The following is a 22007-nucleotide window of genomic DNA, read 5'->3' on the forward strand; positions in this document are numbered from 1 at the left end:
ATTCTCCCAGTTACACCAGTCACAGTCTCCCAGTTACACCAGTCACATTCTCCCAGTTACATCAGTCACATTCTCCCAGTTACATCAGTCACAGTCTCCCAGTTACACCAGTCACAGTCTCCCAGTTACATTAGTCACAGTCTCCCAGTTACACCAGTCACATTCTCCCAGTTACACCAGTCACAGTCTCCCAGTTACATCAGTCACATTCTCCCAGTTACATCAGTCACATTCTCCCAGTTACACCAGTCACATTCTCCCAGTTACACCAGTCACAGTCTCCCAGTTACATCAGTCACAGTCTCCCAGTTACACCAGTCACATTCTCCCAGTTACATCAGTCACATTCTCCCAGTTATACCAGTCACATTCTCCCAGTTACAGTCTCCCAGTCACATTATCCCAGTTACACCAGTCACAGTCTCTCAGTTACACCAGTCACATTCTCCCAGTTACATCAGTCACAGTCTCCCAGTTACACCAGTCACAGTCTCCCAGTTACATTAGTCACAGTCTCCCAGTTACACCAGTCACAGTCTCCCAGTTACACCAGTCACAGTCTCCCAGTTACACCAGTCACAGTCTCCCAGTTACAGTAGTCACATCAGCAGCTATAACATCTGAGGTAATGATGGGATGTAATCTCTGCTGGTCCCGGATGTTGTTACCATGGTAACCAGCTGCTGCTGCTATAAGGAAGCGCTCGGCTCTCCGTCCTGTTCGGCGCTCGCTCCGTCAGGTCTGGATACAAGATGGCGGCCTCCGGGAGCGGCCCCCTGGGCCGGGGCCTGGACATCAGTCTGGCGGCTCTGCGGAGACAGGACCCGTATATCCGGAGCATCGTGGACGTGGCCAGTCAGGTGGCTCTGTACACCTTCAGCCACAAGGCCAACGAGTGGGTGAGAGACCGGGGGCTGTCCTGGTGCGTGAGCCGGGGAGGGGGCTCTGTGCCCGGGGAGAGGAGGGGGAGCTGTGCCCGGGGTGAAGAGGGGCAGCTGTGCCCGGGGAGAGGAGGGGGAGCTGTGCCCGGGGTGAAGAGGGGCAGCTGTGCCCGGGGAGAGGAGGGGGAGCTGTGCCCGGGGTGAGTTGGGTGCCCGGGGAGAGGAGGGGGAGCTGTGCCCGGGGTGAGGTGGGTGCCCGAGGAGAGGAGGGGGAGCTGTGCCCGGGGTGAGGTGGGTGCCCGGGGAGAGGAGGGGGAGCTGTGCCCGGGGTGAGGTGGGTGCCCGGGGAGAGGAGGGGGAGCTGTGCCCGGGGTGAGGTGGGTGCCTGGGGAGAGGAGGGGGTGCTGTGCCGGGGAGAGGGGGGAGCTGTGCCCGGGGTGAGGTGGGTGCCCGGGGAGAGGAGGGGGTGCAGTGCCCGGGGTGAGGTGGGTGCCTGGGGAGAGGAGGGGCAGCTGTGCCCGGGGTGAGGTGGGTGCCCGGGGAGAGGAGGGGGAGCTGTGCCCGGGGTGAGGTGGGGGAGCTGTGCCCGGGGTGAGGTGGGTGCCCGGGGTGAGGTGGGTGCCCGAGGAGAGGAGGGGGAGCTGTGCCCGGGGTGAGGTGGGTGCCCGGGGAGAGGAGGGGGTGCTGTGCCGGGGGAGAGGGGAAGCTGTGCCCGGGGTGAGGTGGGTGCCTGGGGAGAGGAGGGGGTGCTGTGTCCGGGGAGAGGAGGGGGTGCTGTGCCGGGGGAGAGGGGGGAGCTGTGCCCGGGGTGAGGTGGGTGCCCGGGGAGAGGAGGGGGTGCTGTGCCGGGGGAGAGGGGGGAGCTGTGCCCGGGGTGAGGTGGGTGCCCGGGGAGAGGAGGGGGTGCTGTGCCCGGGGAGAGGAGGGGGTGCTGTGCCCGGGGAGAGGTGGGTGCCCGGGGAGAGGAGGGGCAGCTGTGCCCGGGGTGAGGTGGGTGCCCGGGGAGAGGAGGGGGAGCTGTGCCCGGGGTGAGGTGGGTGCCCGGGGAGAGGAGGGGAGCTGTGCCCGGGGTGAGGTGGGTGCCCGGGGAGAGGAGGGGGAGCTGTGCCCGGGGTGAGGTGGGTGCCCGGGGAGAGATGGGGGTGCTGTGCCGGGGGAGAGGGGGGAGCTGTGCCCGGGGTGAGGTGGGTGCCCGGGGAGAGGAGGGGGTGCTGTGCCCGGGGTGAGGTGGGTGCCCGGGGAGAGGAGGGGGAGCTGTGCCCGGGGTGAGGTGGGTGCCCGGGGAGAGGAGGGGGTGCTGTGCCAGGGGAGAGGGGGGAGCTGTGCCCGGGGTGAGGTGGGTGCCTGGGGAGAGGAGGGGGAGCTGTGCCCGGGGTGAGGTGGGTGCCCGGGGAGAGGAGGGGGTGCTGTGCCCGGGGTGAGGTGGGTGCCTGGGGAGAGGAGGGGCAGCTGTGCCCGGGGTGAGGTGGGTGCCCGGGGAGAGGAGGGGGAGCTGTGCCCGGGGTGAGGTGGGTGCCTGGGGAGAGGAGGGGGTGCTGTGCCCGGGGAGAGGTGGGAGCTGTGCCCGGGGTGAGGTGGGTGCCTGGGGAGAGGAGGGGGTGCTGTGCCCGGGGAGAGGAGGGGGTGCTGTGCCCGGGGTGAGGTGGGTGCCCGGGGAGAGGAGGGGCAGCTGTGTCCGGGGAGAGGTGGAGGTCTTGGGCCTGGTTGTGCTGCTGCTCCGTGCCCCTCGTTCCCCAGCTCCGTGATCCTTATATTTTGCCCATTATCATCCAGCTTCTGTCCCCCAGCGCCATAAGCGTATAGGATTATTATTCAGTAGCTCCATGTGTATAAGGGATGTCTTATAAAGTGAAGTCTGGATATATGGGTGTCAGGAATAACAGATAGCAGGAGGTTGCAGTAGTCAAGGTGGGAGATGATGAGAGAATGGATGAGTTTTGGCAGCACGTTGAGTAAGAAAATGGTGTATTCTGATAGTAATTCGAAGATGGAGATGACAGGACTGGAGTCTGGATGTGAGGAATAAAGCAGAGGAAGTTGGACTTTGAGACTGAAATTTGATGGGGGGGGGGGGGGGGTGGCTCAGTGAAGATGTTGAGCTGTAGGTATCGTTGGGTCATCGATGCAGAGACAGCCGAGAGACAGTTGGTTACACAAGATGGTGTAGAAGGCCAGACTTTAACTAATTAACTTCAATTAATAATAAACGAGAGATGCTTTGATTAAGGCCTCGATTTGGGGATGTATAATTAAATGGGGTTTTATCGATAGTATTTATTTGATGAATATTATTTAATTCTGCAGTTGTCCACCTCTTTTATATAAACACTTCTACATTCATTAATCTAATCCCAGTCTTTATAGAGATTCTGATTGGAGTTATGTATACCTTGTGTGGTTATATGAACCTGACAAAGCTATGTGGTGTTTTTGTCACTTTTATAATCTCCGTTATTGATGTAATATAATATATTACTATAGAAAATTGAGATCCATCATATAAAACACCCAGGACCATTACACAGAAATGTCCAGTGTTGTTGCCGGCCTAGTGAATGGATAGGCCGCACCCTATCAATACCTCCCACAAAATGGCCACCTCCACTGTATATATCTGGTAGGTGCACTTTAAAAGCCAAAGCTGCGTCTATAGAAACCCTGTTACAATGGCGCCACCTTCTGTCCGCTCTTTGTCAGTGCTACCTTCACTCCTTCATCCTCATCTAGTACAAGGAACCTGTACGTTCTGTGAGTTCTCATGCCATTAGATTTGTTTCTTTATACAACAGATCCGATCTGTCCAATCCAAAAGTTTGAGATGGCTGATAACAGAGGCCAATAGCTTCCGTGCCGCCAGTCTAAATACAATGTCAATCGTATCATCTTTTCTATGGAGACTTTTGTGTTTTGTAAATATTACAAAGCACCTTTTCCTATTTCATCCACTCTTCGTTTACAATGAGTGTTCCTTATTTGGGCTAAATATTTTCCCATTGCTGACTTTATAATTGAACGTGTCCTTTCAGGAGAAGACGGACGTGGAGGGGACACTATTTGTTTACACCAGGTGAGTTTTCTATTTATGTTTTATGTAACGTTCCTTTGTATGATTATTGCTCCCGCCCGTGGTCAGTGGTTGGAGGAGATTTCTATTTATAAGTGGAGTTCGGCACTTCTGGGATGTATTAAGTAATGTATTCTAAATTCAACACATTTAGGAGCTATGTAGCGTTTGCATTGTTTGGTGGTTACCTGGGTGTGTTTGGGAAGCAATTGTACCTCATTTTATCATGGAGGAGAGCAGGTTGGACTTATATTGTTGTCCTGTATTTGATTGGTTTGTGGTGCTCTCAAAGTCGTACATATGGATCTCAATGTCCCTCTTGTAGGTCAAAAAGCTTAGACATAAATGTCCCTACTACTAAATATGAATCAACCAGTTCATTTTTGTATAGCAAGCCTACAAAGCTGTCAGTCACTCTGTGACTGCTCAGTGAGAGAAGCCCCTCCCTCCGAACATGGGCGCCTGCTGCAGAGGACGGACCGAGTGCATGGTGGACATAGATAGTTCTGTATAAACGCTCCAGTTATTTTGTGTCTTTTATTCAGCTATACGTCTATGTCTGATGCTGGCTGATCCTGTTCATTGAAATTTTCAGATTCTCTACTGCACTAAAACTGATCTCACATGGGCAATTTATTGCTGCAATATTTATTTATTTTTCTATGTGGCTACAGTGGCTCTGTGATCAATGGATGACTGAGATCTCCTGTGTGAGATTAGCCCAGGGGAGAGCAGTGTCTTGTCTGTCTGCCATGTTCCTTGTGGTGCGTAGTGAAGGGAGAGCGAGTAAAAGCTCAGACTTCCATCATTGTAATACGGAATTGATACATGTCGGCTGAAATCACCAGTTACAAATGACAGAGCTTAGTTTTCCACCAGGCAAACAAAGTAACATTAATAACTATACATTGGCAAACATCTTATCCATTAAGAGAACATATGAATTAAAGAGAAATAAGATAACGAATAGGGATTTTTTTTTTTAGCTCATTATCAGATATTGCATGTATTATATTATCCCTGTAGAAGTGCATTTTTTTTTTTTGTGCAAAACACAAAGGTCAATTACGCTCAGGTAGAGAACGACATTCCTGCAGAATCTCTATCTTTAGGGGGCTCAGTGTATGCGGTCCTCTGTCTGTGTCCTGCCCCCATCTCCAAATTGCGAGCCCCACAGCAGCAGTTTGAGTATTGCGAAACGCTATCCGTGCTCGTCATGTTTGTGTGTAAGTAGCTGTTGCTGGTTCCCCAAAGGTCGTTGCCCTTCCCGGAGACTGTTGGACATATTATAGAGTTTATATTTGCAAAATAGACTCTCTAAGGTCTCTGGGATGTAACCCTCTGCCCCCCCTCCCCAACCACATAAAGTCTGCATTTAACCAGAGTATGATTATTTGTCAGTTTTTTTCCTGTCCATCTAGATTTATAGTGGTCTGGTGCCCTGTTTGGGGGTTTCATTGTCCCTCTGTATTGTATTACTGTAGATCCGCCTCCCCCAAACACGGCTTCACCATCATGAACCGGCTGAGTATAGAGAACCGCACAGAGCCCATTACTAAAGATCTGGATTTTCAGCTGCAGGACCCCTTCTTACTGTACAGGAACGCCAGATGTGAGTATACCTGGGGGAATATACCATATAAAGTGCCTTTTCATAAACTTAACGTGGCTGCGCCATTAAACAGGTCTACAGCGCAACATGGGGATGTAATGATGGGATGTCTGTAAGCAGGTGTTGAGCGGGGTCTAGTTTGGAGGGCTTATTACAGTACAATACTACTATATCTGATTATGACTTCACAAATCCTTCCTGTGTTCTGTAACGTACATTCCTGTGTAATTACACGTGGTTGTGGCACATTCCTGTGTACACTGGAGGTAACGGGGACTCTTGAAGGGGAAAAATCAGGAGAATTGTTTGTAAAGAAAGGTAGTGTATATCAGGAATATGCTTCCAGATGCTTTCAGTGTCTACAACTAAAATATTTTCAAAATTGGAGCAAACAGTTTATCGTTAAAATATAAGTCATTGTGGACACGTCTTCTTGTCTTCTGCTACAGAGTTTATAAATCTGATTTATACGTCACAATCCTTTATAAAGAGCTGAGTGAGATCTAGTGCAAAATGCGTTGCCGATTCATAAAAATATTGAAACGATTAGGTGACGTTATTGCTTCTCTCCGCCTGTATCCCCCTCCCCCTTCCCTCACTGATTTATAGAGGGGTGGGCAGAGCGTATTGTGGGAAAATGCTTTCAATTACCTCATCCCTACTAATAAGTGTCGGGGTATTTAAATAAAAATTATTTCAGTGTTTCTTTACTGGTCCTTTTAGGACTTTCGTTTTGGGAAGACTAGGAATCTGTTTAGTAAATTCCCGGATGATCTGGAGGTCAGGCTGATTAGAGGGCTGTCGGGAAGTGCAGTAAGTGCCCTCTTCAGCCTGTGAGAGCCCTCCATCTCTCTGTGTATACAACAGACGCCAAGCACCCCGTCTGAGTCTTCAGTGACTACTGATCTACACGTTCTCCACTCAAGAGTAACGTGGGGGGGGGGGGGGGGGCGCAAGGGGTGAGCTGATCCTTCATCCCACACAGCCGCCCTGCGAGCAACAGACTCTGGACGTCTTCATGTGGCGTCTCCATTGCAGCTTAGAGCGAGACCTAATGATCTGCGGCTCTATCTCTATCGAGGCGGCTTTGCCCTGGACGGTTGATAAACAATCACTATTGTGGCAGATAAGAGGACACAGGCTACTATTGTGTTATTTTACATCTTCAACGTACAAAGGGAAAAAATTCAGCCCTGTTCCAGATAGAAAACATAATTTAAATAAAAAACTTAGTGGTTCAAGGAGGACACGTGGTCTAACTGGGCAGCCAATCGGACCCCTCCGTCCATGAGCTTGATAAAAGCTTGTATCTGGTTACTATGGTTTACGTACAGATGCCATTTGAACCATATTATTAAATAAGCCATTTTTAGTTGCTGTGTAACCACTCTGGGGGGGGAAACAGGATTGTCGTTTTCTGCAGGGATGATGGGTGTATCGGTATATTCGGATACTGGTTGAGGTGTGGGGCGTTGTGACCACCTGGCTCTGACTGGACGTGGCTTATTGCCTGGCCGGGCTTCTTGGTGCAGAAATCGCATAGATTGGACGCAGCAGAAGAGATTTGTGTTCTCGGCACAGAGACTGACTCCCACTGACAGCACGAGGAACGCCCCAAACCGGGATCTACCAGCTGCCGAGCGCCACTGCAGCTATAATTACCGACAAGAGGAATTAAATATAGGGAACGCTCCAAGATATCTGCCCTCTGGGGCCTCCTGTCATTATCAAGTATCTGCCGTGTCCCAAATGTATCTGTTCTCTCATCTGATTATCTGTACATATATTATTCCTCTACGGTACCTGTACACAGTTATATTATGTTGGTCTTTGTAGCGGACGTGCGCCCCCTGCAGGAAGTGGCCGCCATATCCGCAGCTCTTAGCGATGGAAAGCTGCTTTATAATATAAGTTTATATTCTGTCCACAGATTTAGTTCTTGATAGAGAATTTGACTTGACCGTAGCACGTGCCTATAATGTAATTAGTGACCCCTGCTAAGGTATAAACGTATTAAACGGGCACAATGGCGGTGAATGTAAGTCCGAAGACGAGACAGAATTGTTGCTATTATGTAGATATTAGCTAGGTACGAGCTGTAATCTGTAAGCGGGGATCTATCTATGTCTTGTAAATGGGGTGCAGAAAATTCAGATCTGGGCAGCCAGGTGTTGTGAAACTACAAGTCCCAGCATGCCCTGCCAGTTACAGGCTGGTTATCTACTGGTAAAGCATGCTGGGGCTTGTAGTTGCTAAGTAATGTGGATAGCTGCTTCTATAGATAAGGATTCCAAGTCATTTTTCCTTGCAAACATTATTGTTTTGTCCTCTTAAATCTTCCCAACGGATTGTCGCAGCCTGACGGCGCTTTGTATAATTTCTGCCGTTGTGTTTGTAAAAGTGTCAGTTAGTAAAAATCACCAAGTTATAAATGTATAAACCTGGGAGCACAATGCACCACTCTGAGGAGGGAAGAAACAAATAACTGCACTATTTGCATATAATTGCTGCCCTCGCTGACAGCGCGGGATCCAGATGCCGGGAGCCAGCGACAGTGATGGCCACGGTGGCAGCGGAGAAGCTGTTGCACAATTGTAAACGGCTTCTGGAATTTCTGCTGTGACAAATACTCAGCGGTTGTAGATTACAAGTTCTCCTATGTACAGCGTCTCTTTACACGAGTAATTAATGGTATTTGGGGACATGTGTTTTACGTGCAGGGGAAGAATAGTGGCATCTGAAGAAAATAATCTCTTGTCGGAGGGGAGGTGGGGGGGTGGCAATCGCAGAACCTGCCACTGACATGTACAGGGCTTATCCTGTGGATGTGATCGATCGTTGACTCTGATTTAAATACAAAAAAACGAGACTTAGTTTACAGTGCGCACGCCGATAGAGGTTTATTTTCATACATCTTTGCTTTGAGTCATTTCTGCTACAGTTTTCTGACTTTCGTTCCTATAGCTCGGGCACCTTTAAACTATTTATTTGCGTCAGAAACCACATTTCCTACTTCAAGCTACAGCTCACAAACCAATTACTAACCTATTCTGGCGGCTACAAGACACGGCGCTCAGTAACGTGCAACCAGCCTCAACGTTCTACCTCCCAAGACGTTATTTAGGATGGTGATGCTCATTTCCCTTCCCGTTGGGTTAGGCTTGGGATACATTTATAAGTCGGCACAGAATTTTGCCTTCTTACCTCCAGGAGGGATGTGGACGTAATCCAGCTCGATCTCCGATACCATGTTGCCCTTCCAGAATATACTGGGCCGAGGTGCCATGTTCTTGGGCATAGGCCGGTAGGTGGCCGTGGCCTGACGGATGAAGGAATGAAACATCTTCTATAATTCCGCTGCACTTCTTACAAATAAAACCACCCGATCGCTCTCGTCTGGGGTCGCGACAGTCCAGGTTTCAGTGTAAAGGTCCGAGACCCTCCATGCCGGAAATGTTTTGTCTTCATCGTTCCCAGATTTGTAGTTTCCTCCGTCCCCCCCCCCCCTCCCCAGTGTAGTATTACTGATTGTGACCTGCAGGCAGATTGGATTTATCCACCTGTCAGTCGCCCACTTGACACAGTCATGAGAGGATCTGTTCTCCGTCTCTGTCACCGGCCGCTGATACCAGGTCTAAAGTTGGAGAGAGAGGGGGGTGGCCGTGTCCGGCAAGTCAAGTGCCATTGAACCAACGCAATGGGGTCAGCTCTCCAAACGACAACTAGAGCTGCCTATAATCCGGGATCACTGTGTGCCGTCCTTATCAGTGTGATATAACGGATGGGAGAGACTCTCAATGTTTAATAAAAATGGGCAAACAAACTTTCATGGAACTTTTCTGAGTTTCAATTCCATATCGGGTCCGTGTGTAAATATGTTTTGTGAAATTACTCATTGTGGGTTAACTTATTTTTATTTTTTACACTTTTAAATGTGACCTTTCTTTCTCCCGTGGGTCTTGATGCCGGGTGGGAGACCTGTTGGGTGTAATCTGCCCTTAAAACTTTACAAAATTAGCGTATTTACGTCCATATGCTGAATCATGGGCGTCGTGAGATGCGGCCCGCACCTGTAGTATATGCGTCAGGATTACTTACACCGCGTACACACAACCCGGTCATAAGCACAAGGAGAGTTTAACATTTTATTTTGCTAGCGAAAAACACATTGGCTGTTAGGCTTTATATAATACAGCAGATATAATCTATCGTACGAATGAAAGTCGGAAAATAATATATATGTCTAATAATATATCCCACAAAATCCTATAATCTAGCCACGATCAAGGTGCAAAGTGCGTATCGGCCAATAGGAAGCAGCTAGTGATGCTATCATCCTCCTAATCAGCGTGCACCAGCCCTGCGGGACCCACAACTGATTCAGATGTAAACTGCATGTGGGAGACTGAAATAGTCACTGGAATATTGATCGTCTGCTTTCTCATGAATATTGGTCCTGCCCACACAATTCCCACGTCCGCTGTCTATAGGCGACGTGTAGAATTAGTCAAAGCAAATGCGAGTTATTTCAGCTCATTTAGACCTTCTGTACAGCAGATAATGATGTATTTGCTGCAGGATAAGACTGAACAGCACATTACTCTCCCCGGTATAGCGTCCCGCAGACTGCGCGGATGAGGAATCCCTGGCGGTCAGCGTAGACCAGCGCACGGCTCTTAGTCCGTCTGTTTCTCACACTTGTTATCAGAGTGTAAATGGAATTTATGTCCCTGTGCACTGAGGCTCCCGAGCCGCTCGCTCAGTGAGTGTGGGAGAGATGGAACAGCCAAATATCTCTGCAGCTTGGCTCCAGGTCAGGGGGGGGCTGATCAACGGAAAGAACGCATTGCGTAACGGAACAGTGGGATAATAACACCCTGACCACAATCCCTAGAGGCTGGGGGAGGGATGCTGGGATTTGTAGTTCCACCATGCTAGGAAGCTTCAGACTAACTAACCCCTCCCTAGATACAGCTGTACTGTAGTATTTTTTTTTTTTTTATGTATGGTCACATCTCTGTATATGTTACACATCAGCTGAGAGCAGGATAGGGGGAGATGGCGGAAGCCTCTTGTAGAATGATGTCCCAGTTATCTCCGCAGTGTGATTAGAGGCAGCGTTGCCCATCACACGTTGATTTTTAGGACTAGATTAGATAATTATTTTCAAAGTGTATGTTAGGGAATGACTGTAAGCTCCTATGGGGCGGGGACTGATGTGAGCGACTTCTCTGTACAGCGCTGCGGAATTAGTGGCGCTATATAAACAGATGATGATGGTGAAATATTTTGCTAAACCATTTTACCTGAGGGCTCGATAATTGTCCTTTGTATACCTCAGAAGCTCTAACACAGGGATATCGCACCGTGCGAGCCAAGACTGAGCCGGGGGGGGGGAACGTATTCATGTATGTTACTATGAGACGATGTCCTTTGTGTTATTACCTTTATATTATACCAACATATTCCACAGCGCTGTACACTCAGGGAGAACCATAGGAGATATCTTCTGCATAAAGTGCAGCTGTAATAAGCTGCATGATCAGACATTCACACAACACAATGCCCCGTACCGTGAGAATTTACATTTATATCCATCTTTTTTTCTTTGTTATTGCAGTTTTTATTTATGGAATTTGGTTCTACGACAAAGAAGAATGTCAGAGAATCGCGGAGCTCATGAAAAAGTAAGTGGGACCCCGGCGGCTGGTGGAGACGGGCGTCCAGTGGCGGATATCTCGCCTTTATTTACCCCACAATTGTGCTTGATGTTAATTATTGCCCCAGTATTCTGCTCTAGAATTCGGGAAACCTTTTATCCCACCGGGGTCCTTTATCGTTTGTTTTATTAAATGGCAAAATGCCCATAGGGGGTTGTTTTTAAAAGTCACATGTTACGTTCAAATATACATTTGTAAAACTCGGACATATTTAGGTTAATATGAGCGGTAAGAAAAGACCCCTGCGTCTCAATGACACATCTGCAGTGTTTTGTTTTGTTTTTTTATTTTTTTTAATTGGGCCACTTAAATTAATATATTTGCAAAAATGAATCCTTGGCACGTCAGACTCCAGCATATGAAACATGTTATGTAGTCTTAATCACACAGAAAATGACCGTTCCCTCTGCGGATATTTTTGCATATTAAGCGCCGCTTTTTATAAACTTTTAATTCTTATTGGACATAATATAATTCTGTCTCCTTCACCTGATACTCTCTGCCTAACAGCACCATCTGCTGGAACTTCTGGGTATTGCAAATGCATGGACTGTCAATCTCCAACCGTGTTTTATGCAGCGAGATAGGGCCTAGCCGATCCTAGTTCCCTCCAATCAGAACCCCCGGATACGCGCATCGCCTACGCAAAAATATCTATCTCTTTTTTTGTGCTTCCCTCGCTCAGGACACTGATAGACCAATAACGATGCTTGCCATAACTCTGCAATAACTCATCTACCGTTCTTTTTTAGTTTAACCCAGCAGGAACAGATGAAGGCCCAGCAGTCCGCCAGCGTGGAGCTGTCTCCAATGATCCTGCCCTCTGAAGCGAAGGAGGTGGATATTCTGCAGATGCTAACCAAGGCCAAGGATGAGTACACCAAAGTGAGCGAAGGGGCAAAGGTCGCGTCTGTAACCCAGCGCGGTGTCATTCGTGTCTTCCATTATCTCACACGGTCGCCTGCTCCTAGTATTAGGAATAATATTGTGTATAAGAGAAGCTTCCAGGCAGATCCCCCTCATCTGTAGCGGTGTCTCCGTCTTACATGATCTGTCTTCCATCCCGCCACCTCTGTCCTGTGCTCTCATCGTTGTCATGGTGTCTCATCAGCTTATCCGTCTTCCTGTCTGTTCCTCATTACAGTCTAAATCATGTTCAGAACCCAAGATGATAACCAGCTCTTCAGCCATCCATAGTAACCCCAACCTCATCAAACCCATTGCGGTGAAAGCCAGCGAATCGTCACAGCAGATGACTAGTGTGCGTCATAGCCAGGTGACACGTATGTTCTCCCTGTGTGCAGACAATGGGGAGGGGGTTAGGTTGTACCTGCTGTGTCATATTCTATGTCCTAACTGGACCAGTGACTTCAGAGTCCGCTCCCCCCACATCGCTTCCGCTGGGCTACTCCCCTGAGCGGACCATTACTTCTCTGTAAGATTGAGCGGAGGAGGGGGTAAACAATGGCATCTCCACTGAAAGGTTTATCTCTACAGATCTATTTTCTAGCAGCATCCTAGGAACTAGATCAAGTCCTTATAGTTTTTAATGTTCTCCCCCCTTTTATAATAATTACATTGGATAATGGGAAAATGAAAACCTAGGTTTACAGTCCCTTTATAAAATATTCTTGCCAAAAGTCTCTTATATATTAATAAGACCCCAAGCCCTGAATTCATATAACTGATCTGTTATGTACCTGACTTGGACTTCCAAGGAGCACTATGATCCTGAAATTGGCTGTTAAAGACCCTACTCTAGAGAATAAGCACGTCATTAATGCCAGACCATCTCTTGCTTGTAGTATATAGCCGTCCTAACCTGTATATACATAGATGAGTTTTATTTTGTTATTTTATTGATCTAGCCCCATGCTGTACACCACATTTTTAAATTCAAGTTTCCGTAACCTGTAGAGCTCACAATCTAAGTTTGGTTCCCGACTGACTGGGACTTCAGCAATGATAAATGGGGTAGATTTCACTGTGGGAAGAATATTTAATAAAGAGTTTTGTTTTCTTCCACAGCCCGGTGACCACAAACCTCAGCACCTGTCCCTCACCACCCTGTTTGGGAAGCCGAAAACGGCAGAGGGTACGGATCACAAAGACCCCCCTGCTGGCCGCCCCCCTGTGGTTCGCTCGTTGTCCTACGAGGAGCTGGGTCAGACCCTGGAGAGCTGTGACAAGCAGCTGTGTCCCGCTATCCAGAAGCTGCTGGTGCGGGGGGCCGACCTTCACCCCGTGTCCACGATCCCTGAAAACCAGCATTGTCCCAACGGCACCTTCCACCCTCCAGGAGACGTCTTCAGCGGCCTCTTCCTCCCGGTGGAAGACACTTCCCAACCTGTCCCAGACCTCGAGAGCGGGGAAAGTCTTCTCCATATGCTACAAGGTCCATACTCCACGTTACCTCCACCTGACCGAGGACATCCGGCTACGGCGCACAGCGGCGGGGCGAGGCCCGCATCAGGGAAAGTTACGGGGAACACACCCCTCGGTTATTACGACCACTCTCAGCAAAGCCAAAGGACTGTTCCTCTCATCCCCCTCTCCTCCCAGCCTCCCCCCTCCTCTGGGGCCATTTCTCCCCAGGAACTACTGAAGAAACTAAATCTTGTCCGTCAGGACCAACAGTACCAGACCGCCAGCAAGCCGGCCCTGGCCGCCAAGTTCCCGGTGGTTTCCCAGAGTGCTCAAAAACCTTCTTGGGGAGAGAAACTATCTGCGGGCGAGAAACACAATCCGCTGCTTCAGGTAATGTCTGACCACTCCATGTGTACACGTTAATTACTGTTTCGTTTTGACATTACTATAGTACTTTAATTACATAAATATCCCCCTTGTTCTCTATAGCTGCAGTCACCACTGTGAGTCTATTATGGGTCTGTCCCAGCTTTATACTCGTGGATGCTGTTTGCAATTCTTATAGTACTGTTGTTTAAAAAAAGAACTTAACATATGGATGGATAATTGAGCGTGTTGTTGTTTCCCCACCAGAAATCCACCCAGGTATTTTTGTGTTCAGCACGATTGATTGGACAACGCTTTTCAGTATTACGTCATTTGAAATCTTCTTTTATCCTTACATTTATTTGGTCGTTTTCAGTCGCCTGATTTGCTTTTTCTTCTTTGATCTTCATGATGAATCTTTTATTTGGAAATGCACTAACCAGCTGTAGGCTCTCACCGACAGATGTTTGTTTCAAAAGCAAATGAAACTCTTATATTGTACACATAATGACCATTGATTTCACCATGGATTATATAAGCGTATATTTGCAAACGGAGTTAATACTGAGGCAATCGATTTATAGCAGCCGAGAGATTTCACACAAGTCCAAAGGTTTTGTGCAATTGGTTTGTAAATACTGGTCACTCCTGACTAACAAACTAAGACAAAACAAAAAAAGGTTTTAGCACAGTTACTTACAGGCAGATATCAGGCGCTCTCTGACAGAGGCTCTGCAGCCCCTGAAGACCCGGTTAATGGTCCTAAAAGATGGAGCCCGTCCTCACTCTCCATCCATAACCCCAGGACCCTTTTCCGGCTTTTCAACAGGCCTCCAGCAGCTCAGGCAATAACAATTTTCCTGGGGTTTTAAAACTAGTAGGTTAGGAACCTAGGTGGAATACTAATCCAGTGACTTTGTCACACCATACAGAATATTTAATAAAAATGACATAAACTAAGATATTTTTGATACCCGAATGTAATATTTGCATCCCATCTGTAGTCATTTCTTACCGTACAGCTGGAATATTTGCCAGATTGTTAGATTTTTAGCTTGCGCTATGTCTTCACGCTTTATTTGTGTCTCTAACAGGTGATTTCTCCGCAGCGAATTCCGGCCACAGTTTCTCCGTCGCTTCTCATATCTCCGATGGTGTTTAGCCAAAGCAGCGCGCACAGCAGGTCAGGTGACGCAACCAGGCATCCGCTACCAGCTAACCTGCTACTCCCCATGTCCCTCACAGACACCCCCACCAACAGCAGCGTCCTCACCAAGAGCCAGCTCCAGGGGGCCCTGTTACACCTCATACAGGTGAGCGCTGGGTAATCCGTCGTACGGGGTGTTATTGGGGGCATAAGGAGCATTTGCCATAAAAATAAATATTTCACAGAATTAGGCAAAATATCACTGGAATTATTTCATTACTGCAAAATATTTATCCTGGTCTGTCTCTGAGAATCTGACTCTGCCTGCATGCAAGCAGGAATCCTGGGGCAACAGGTGAGAGGTCGGATACATCCCTCTGGCCGCTTGTTGCCCATCACTTGGCTTAATGGCCATTGAGGTTTTTAGTTTTTTGTTTTTTTTTCTGTTTTGTTACATAAAGTGCTTTAAAATTGTTTTAAGACAAAATTGTGTTCACTTTACAGTGAACTTGTGTTTTTGCACCAATAATCACCTTAGGCCTCTTCCTCCTTGTGTTACAGAACGATGAGAACTTTTTGAACACCATTTATGAGACGTACCTCTCCGTACTGAGCAAGGGGGCTTCTACCAGCAGGAAGTTCTGACCACTTCACGCTTGTGTGGTTAATCGCATTCCTTTAGTGTAATTTGTGGGGTGATGGGGGAAACAGAGGCGCAATACGTGCAGGAGACCATAGATCGTGGCATCACTCAACGTGTTTTTTTTTTTACTCTTTTAGGAGGCGAGATTTTTGTTTTTTTTTAAACCAGGGAAGGTTCTTGTTTTTAACATTGAACGGCTGAATGTGCAGAGTGAGCCGATCATTGATCGGGAACGGAGCAACGTTGTAACCGTTTGCCTCTGATACAAAACATGTCCAACTCTGCCCTTTAAAACATATTTAAGAAAATATATTTTGGGGAAAAAAAAAATTATATAAGAGATGGAGGTAATGACGTTTTCTTTTAATGCAAGAGAGATCAAGATTACTTTTAAGAGATTTTTTTTTTTTTTTAATAAATAATGACAAATATTTCTATATTTTTCATGAGAATCCCAAACCTGTCTGTGTAGTGTTTATTTTAAAGTTACATTAAATGCAAAAATGCTGCAGGATTTTCTGGAAAGAAGCAAAATGGATGCAGTTTAGAGAATGCCCACTAGATGGAGCTGTGATCTTAGTCTTGCTAGCAGGACATTTATATCTAATATATAAGTTGGTTTATATAGAACGACTAATTAGAACATCTATAGATGTACAGGTAACGTTTCCATGAGCTCATCAGCGCAGGAAAGATTTAAGATAAAGTTGTAATTATGGAGGGAGATGCGTTCTTTTACTTCTTGTCTGTAATCCCCTTGAAAGATATCTGCATCTTTTAGCCAATTGTGTTTAGTAGAAAATGGCTGATGCCAGAGAATAATAGCTAGTACTCCGCTACCTAACATATAATAGCAGGATTTAAACATCTCCTGTTCCATCAAGGAATGCAAACCTTTTGCATGTACACTTGTGAATTTTATATTAAAGTCTTTTTATATTAGGCAACATTAATGCAATGATATTATTATGAGACCTTAATATTAGTATATTTGTAAGCTATTCCCCCATCCTCAGCACAGTCACCGATTCAATTAGGCCTATTAATTATCTATAAACTAATGAAGCCATTTACTGGGGCGAGGGGGAGCAGCCTGTCCATTAACCAGCATGCCTCCGTTACTGGTCCCTTGTGAACTTTGCATTCTCATGGGTGCTTATTGCACTCTGAAAACAGCCGCCTCCGGTACTAGGTGGGACAATGGTTACACTTTAAACCTGACGTAAGGATTTGTCTTAGTAACTGCTGTAAACATTGTCTAGTATCGTACAATAGACGCTGAGGGCAGCTTGCACGTTAAACCACCAAAATACCTACTAATGTGTCCCTTCCCTCCCAGTGCTAGAATGCTGCTAGTATTTGTGAAAAGGTCTATGCTTGAGGGAAAAGCCTAGAAAATGATTGATTTCTGTCAGTTGCTATAAGAACCGCGCGTATATACATTATAATCTATAGAAGAGGGGGGCGCTTCATAATGTTAATATTACTTTGATGGCCTTTAGGTACAGAATTGTGTAAGAGATAAAACACATCACCAAAGGGAAAGAGATGCCGTCCGATACTGTTCCAAAAGCACATAACCGCAGAGACCTGGATGTTTCTGTGAGACTGGAAGTGTATTGTGTACCTGACGCGTTTCATCAACGGGAAGTTGTGAGAGGCGTTATAGTCTTTGCCTCATCTGCCACAAACAGCACCTTTTCCTCCTCACCTCTTGTGTTTAGGGTACCCTAACGCATTGGGGTGCTTCATGTTTACCAGTACATCGGCCTAACGCTGCCTCACCTTCGTGGGTACAGATGAGTCTATACTTAATCATAACCGAGGCTCAGATTGGCACAGGTGTAAGGTAAATGATGACCGAACCCTGTTTTGGATCAGTAAGATGATTCTCTGTTTGCCCAACGAGACCTTCCTGTCCCACCGCAGGTTCCCTGCAAACGAGATTTATTCCGTATGTACTGGAACATAAGTAACGTTAAGCAATATAATTTAGATTAAATGCAGAGTAAACTGTCCGTCTTGTAGTCTTATCAGTTAAAAAAAAACCAAACAAACAAATTATTTGTTCTCAATATTTTAGCGTTGATTTCCGTGCTCCACAAGTAATGATGCTGAATATCTGCACACGATATTAAATGTATAGAAAGTAAACCTATATTTAATAATACATTTCAAAATGGAGATATTTTATGGAACATTGAAAAACATGGCAATTTATGATAAACATTGTTCTTTAAATAAATCACAATGAAGTGGGATTCTGTGGGTGTAAAATATCCCGGGGTAATATACAAGGACTGAGCGAGCTACAAGGAGTGTTTGTGTTTCTATGGATGGACGTGTACAGTGTGTCCTGGCTTAATGAGTCCCAATCACATTATATCTACAATCCGTGATGTAATGGGAAATGGTGATGGAGCGTGTGATATATTTAGATGGTCTGTGTCATGGAACCAGGGAGCGAGTCCAGATCCCCAGCTCTGATACAAACTTTCCTGCAGAATTCAGTTCCGGCTGTTGCAGTAAATAAGATTTAGAGACCACATATTCCCTGCTGCGAGGCTTCCCCTAATGCACACGGTATAGGCTAAACCAGAACGTGTATTTAAAATCATTTATATAAAAGAATCCCGCTGGATGTTTCCGCTAGATAACGTAGCTAACGCCTCCTTGTTGCTGTTCTCATGGCAGAACGTTTGGTCTCGTATGATTGTGAGCTTAGGACCATTTGTTATAACCGTGGGGTTCACCTTGTGAGTATAACTCGCAAATGATGTTGCGCGTGGTCCATATTACTAAGGGTTAAATGCTTTCCAAGGGAAACCGTAATGGAGAGCACTTGTTGGGTACACTGATAATGAATGTATCTAACCAAAGAAAACTGCCCGGTAAGTCTTTCAAATAAATGATTGTTTAAACCTCCAATACATTGAAGGATAACCCTGACTCATTTCAGGATGACCATTAATATAATTCAACTGGTGTACGGTCTGGACCACGTGTGCTGATATTGTTTGATCCTAATCCTGCTGGTTCGTCCACGGGAAAGACACGGAAGGTGTGCTTACATGTGTGTGGTAGTCATATATGTTCTCTACATAGAGATTCCAGGATGCACAAAAATATTCTTTAGAAGAAATGAGGAACCAATCGTTACCAGAAGACTATTGAGTGAGAAATGTATTTTATTACAAGGTGGATGGTAATTATTTATCCATAATGGGGGGCGGATGTGCAGCCGCTACAATGTACACCAGGGGCAAACGCAGGATTTGTAGAGGGGGGTTTCCACACCACGCCGCCAGTGGGCGTGACCAGCATGCATGGGGGCGTGGCTATAATATTAGACAGTGCTTGGCTGCTCTCCAACTCTTCCTATCCCCATAATATACATGGGCAATGCTGTGTGCACTACTGTTAGGTGCACGCAGCTCTCCCTTTTCAAGCAGAGCTGTGTGAAGCGGGGGCAGGGTCCAGCCACCTCAATTATACAGTGCCCCAGGCTTGGAGGGGGGTTTCCAGGCACTAGGACCCCCCCTCCCTCGGTTTGTGTATGTACACAGCCTCTCAGACCCACAATGCAGCACACAGCCCCTGGGGCTCTAACCCATAATTGTGTGTGAGCCTTCATTTTATGGGGGCTGTGGAAGTGCGTTTGGTATCGGCTGAGTCACATACAACTAAACGTTACTGGAAATACAAACACCGCTCACTTGCCCCGGGGAGGGGTACAATGTTATAGTCATTAATAATTCCTCTACAAACGGAGTCACCTCAGCAGTCAGCAGCTTATTTCCTCTGCGTTACTAATTGATGGTTTCTCTTCCTCGCTGTAATCGGGTTGGGTACAAAATGTCGACAATGAAAATGTTGACACAGTTAAAAGGTCGGCATTCAGAATGTCGACACATTCATTAGGGCGACAGGGTTAAAATGTTGCTGGGTTGTACAATCAACAGTCAAAATGTCAACGTAAAGCATTAAATTTAAACCGGCAATGCTGATGGCAATACAGAGAGCCCCCCCCCCCCACCCAGCTTAACCACCCTAGTGCCTCCAGCCCAGGGGGTCGGGGACACAAAGTGTGGGCCCCCCAGATTGTACTATTACTAGCGCTAGGGTTGGTTACACTACAGCAGGACGTCCTGCAGTCTGGGGTCCCCCTGCCATAATGACCACCATAATGGCAGTTGGGGAACCACAAGTGTCAGCATGCCCTGGCACCTAAGGTCTGCTGGGACCTGTAGTGCACCAATGAAAATGTACCAAAAGTGACAATGGGAGATCCCTATGATATAAATAGGACCGGTGCGGCTCGCTTTGCGCCGGGAGCTCGTTAGAGCTAGTTTAGCGCTGTGTAATTGGTTTTTTTGTTTTGCCATGAAAGGATCGTTGGGATGAAGATGAAGATCCTGACGTAGGTGAGCAATAAACATGGTGAACGAGGGATGTTGTTATTTCAATTAATGTTTAAAACTGTATGTGTGCTTTATTTACATTATTTCTTTGGTGCACTACAAGTGACAGCTTGCCCAAACACTAACGGCAGCCTGGGCTTGCTGAGACCTGTAGTACACCAGGGACAAATTGCTTTTTTATTGTTACACCTTTTTTTTTGTTATTACCCCACAGCTCAGGGGGTGTAGTAAATCTAGCCCTAGGACTCTTCCTAAGCTGCGGATTTGAAAAAGTGCGGATGTTGCCTATAGCAACCAATCAGATTCTAGCTTTCATTTATTTAGTACCTTCTACAAAATGACAGCTAAAATCTGATTGGTTGCTATAGGCAACATCCCCACTTTTTCAAACCCGCAGCTTAGTAAATCTAGCCCCTAGTGCGCTCAGCACGGTGTTTGGTACCCTGAGGGGGAGAGGGGGCAGTGATACAATTAGTAAACGTGTTATTCCCCTTGTTGTTTAGGGAATAGGGGGTCATTATTCACATTGTGGTCAATTCCTGGCAGCCAAGAGTGCGATGATCTGTAGAATATATTAGTATTTGTCAGGGCTACAAGTCAGGTTATACAGGGAATACACTATATTATCAAAGTAAACGGATGGTCCATGTATATTCAGTTTATATCTCAGACGCTGGGTCCGACTGCTCTCTGGGACTTCGGGATCACGTCCCCCCCCCCCTCCTTGGAGAGTTACAGACCCTGACAGTGGCTCATCACTCCCCCCGTGTTCATGGGTCTGGAAGTGGCTGCCCAGGTGGGGGCTGTCCTGCGGGATGTTTAGTTTTAATGAAGATTAATTAGAGAGAAGTGGGATGTAATTGCTGCTGTGAGAAGGACCCGCCATTCAGATTTGATTAACTAGGATGCAGTAATTCAGCACTAAGGAGCCAGAGAACAACTTCCCTGCTGTCCTGTATCTTTTAGTAGCGGAAAATCTGCTTTAATAACAAGTTAAATACAAGCGGCATCTCTGGCGTTCAGCGGTCTGGACTTAGTTCAGCAAATAATTGTGGTGTTGAGAAACAGAAATACTGATATGTGTAAATATTTTATAGGCTGCGTTTTATTGCACTGAATAATTCTTTTCAGAGAAAGAATAATCCTGAATATATCAATATATCTGATTACTTGTACAGGATTTATTAACTAAGGATGTATTATTACTATTATGATTAGTGCAGTTTTAACCCTTTAACAAAACCAGGATCCGGCGATTTAATTCCTTGATTTGTTTTTCCCTCTCTCCACAAGGGTTAATAAGAACTAATTGCAGAAACTAATTTCCCCTCGGATATTACAGGGAGAGCGGAGTGCAGTTCATTAATGCCAGGACTGCTGACTCCGTTCCCTGGTTAATCAATGGAGGGCATTAATTCAGCCGAGAGTGGGGAGAGGACTGAGATCCCTGTTCCTCTCCATCTGACTTCACTGGTCCAGAAAATAAATATTTGACTGTTCCATAAAAGCAGAGAAACCAGAATTAATGTCCACTTCACCGTATTTGCGCTGATGGCAGAAGGACGTTTCCCAGGCGGCGGCTGCAGCCGGTTTGATGGGGAGTAACTGACACGCTGTGATTTGCTATTTCGACATTTTGTCTTATTTTTTTGTTTTCTCAGTGCCGGTGAAGGTAAACGGAACGAGTACTCACGCGGCGGACGGGGTTCTCTCCCTACTTCCATTGTGGCGTTTCTGGAGAGGGAACGTGACACTCAGATGCCATTCTCTTGTGTTCTGGGGTTAT

General features: G+C 46.7%; 1 protein-coding gene across 3 annotated transcripts; it reads left to right on the forward strand.

Moving 5' to 3' along the window:
* The first annotated feature begins 719 nt into the window (after nt 1–719).
* Nucleotides 720–16209, forward strand: DCP1B (decapping mRNA 1B). Of its 3 annotated transcripts, none has more exons than XM_075210716.1 (9): nt 720–899; nt 3908–3948; nt 5430–5557; nt 11178–11244; nt 12030–12162; nt 12422–12553; nt 13306–14034; nt 15105–15323; nt 15719–16209. In XM_075210716.1, the coding sequence occupies exons 1-9, from the start codon at nt 753–755 to the stop codon at nt 15800–15802; spliced, it is 1680 nt and encodes a 559-aa protein (XP_075066817.1). In that variant the 5' UTR covers nt 720–752; the 3' UTR covers nt 15803–16209. The 3 variants fall into 3 exon arrangements, with proteins under 3 accessions (XP_075066817.1, XP_075066818.1, XP_075066819.1); XM_075210717.1 differs by having other exon boundaries at nt 12422–12538; XM_075210718.1 differs by lacking the exon at nt 12422–12553.
* The last annotated feature ends 5798 nt before the right edge of the window (nt 16210–22007 follow it).

This window comes from Mixophyes fleayi, chromosome 4, assembly GCF_038048845.1.
Source record: "Mixophyes fleayi isolate aMixFle1 chromosome 4, aMixFle1.hap1, whole genome shotgun sequence".
Lineage (NCBI taxonomy): Eukaryota > Metazoa > Chordata > Amphibia > Anura > Limnodynastidae > Mixophyes > Mixophyes fleayi.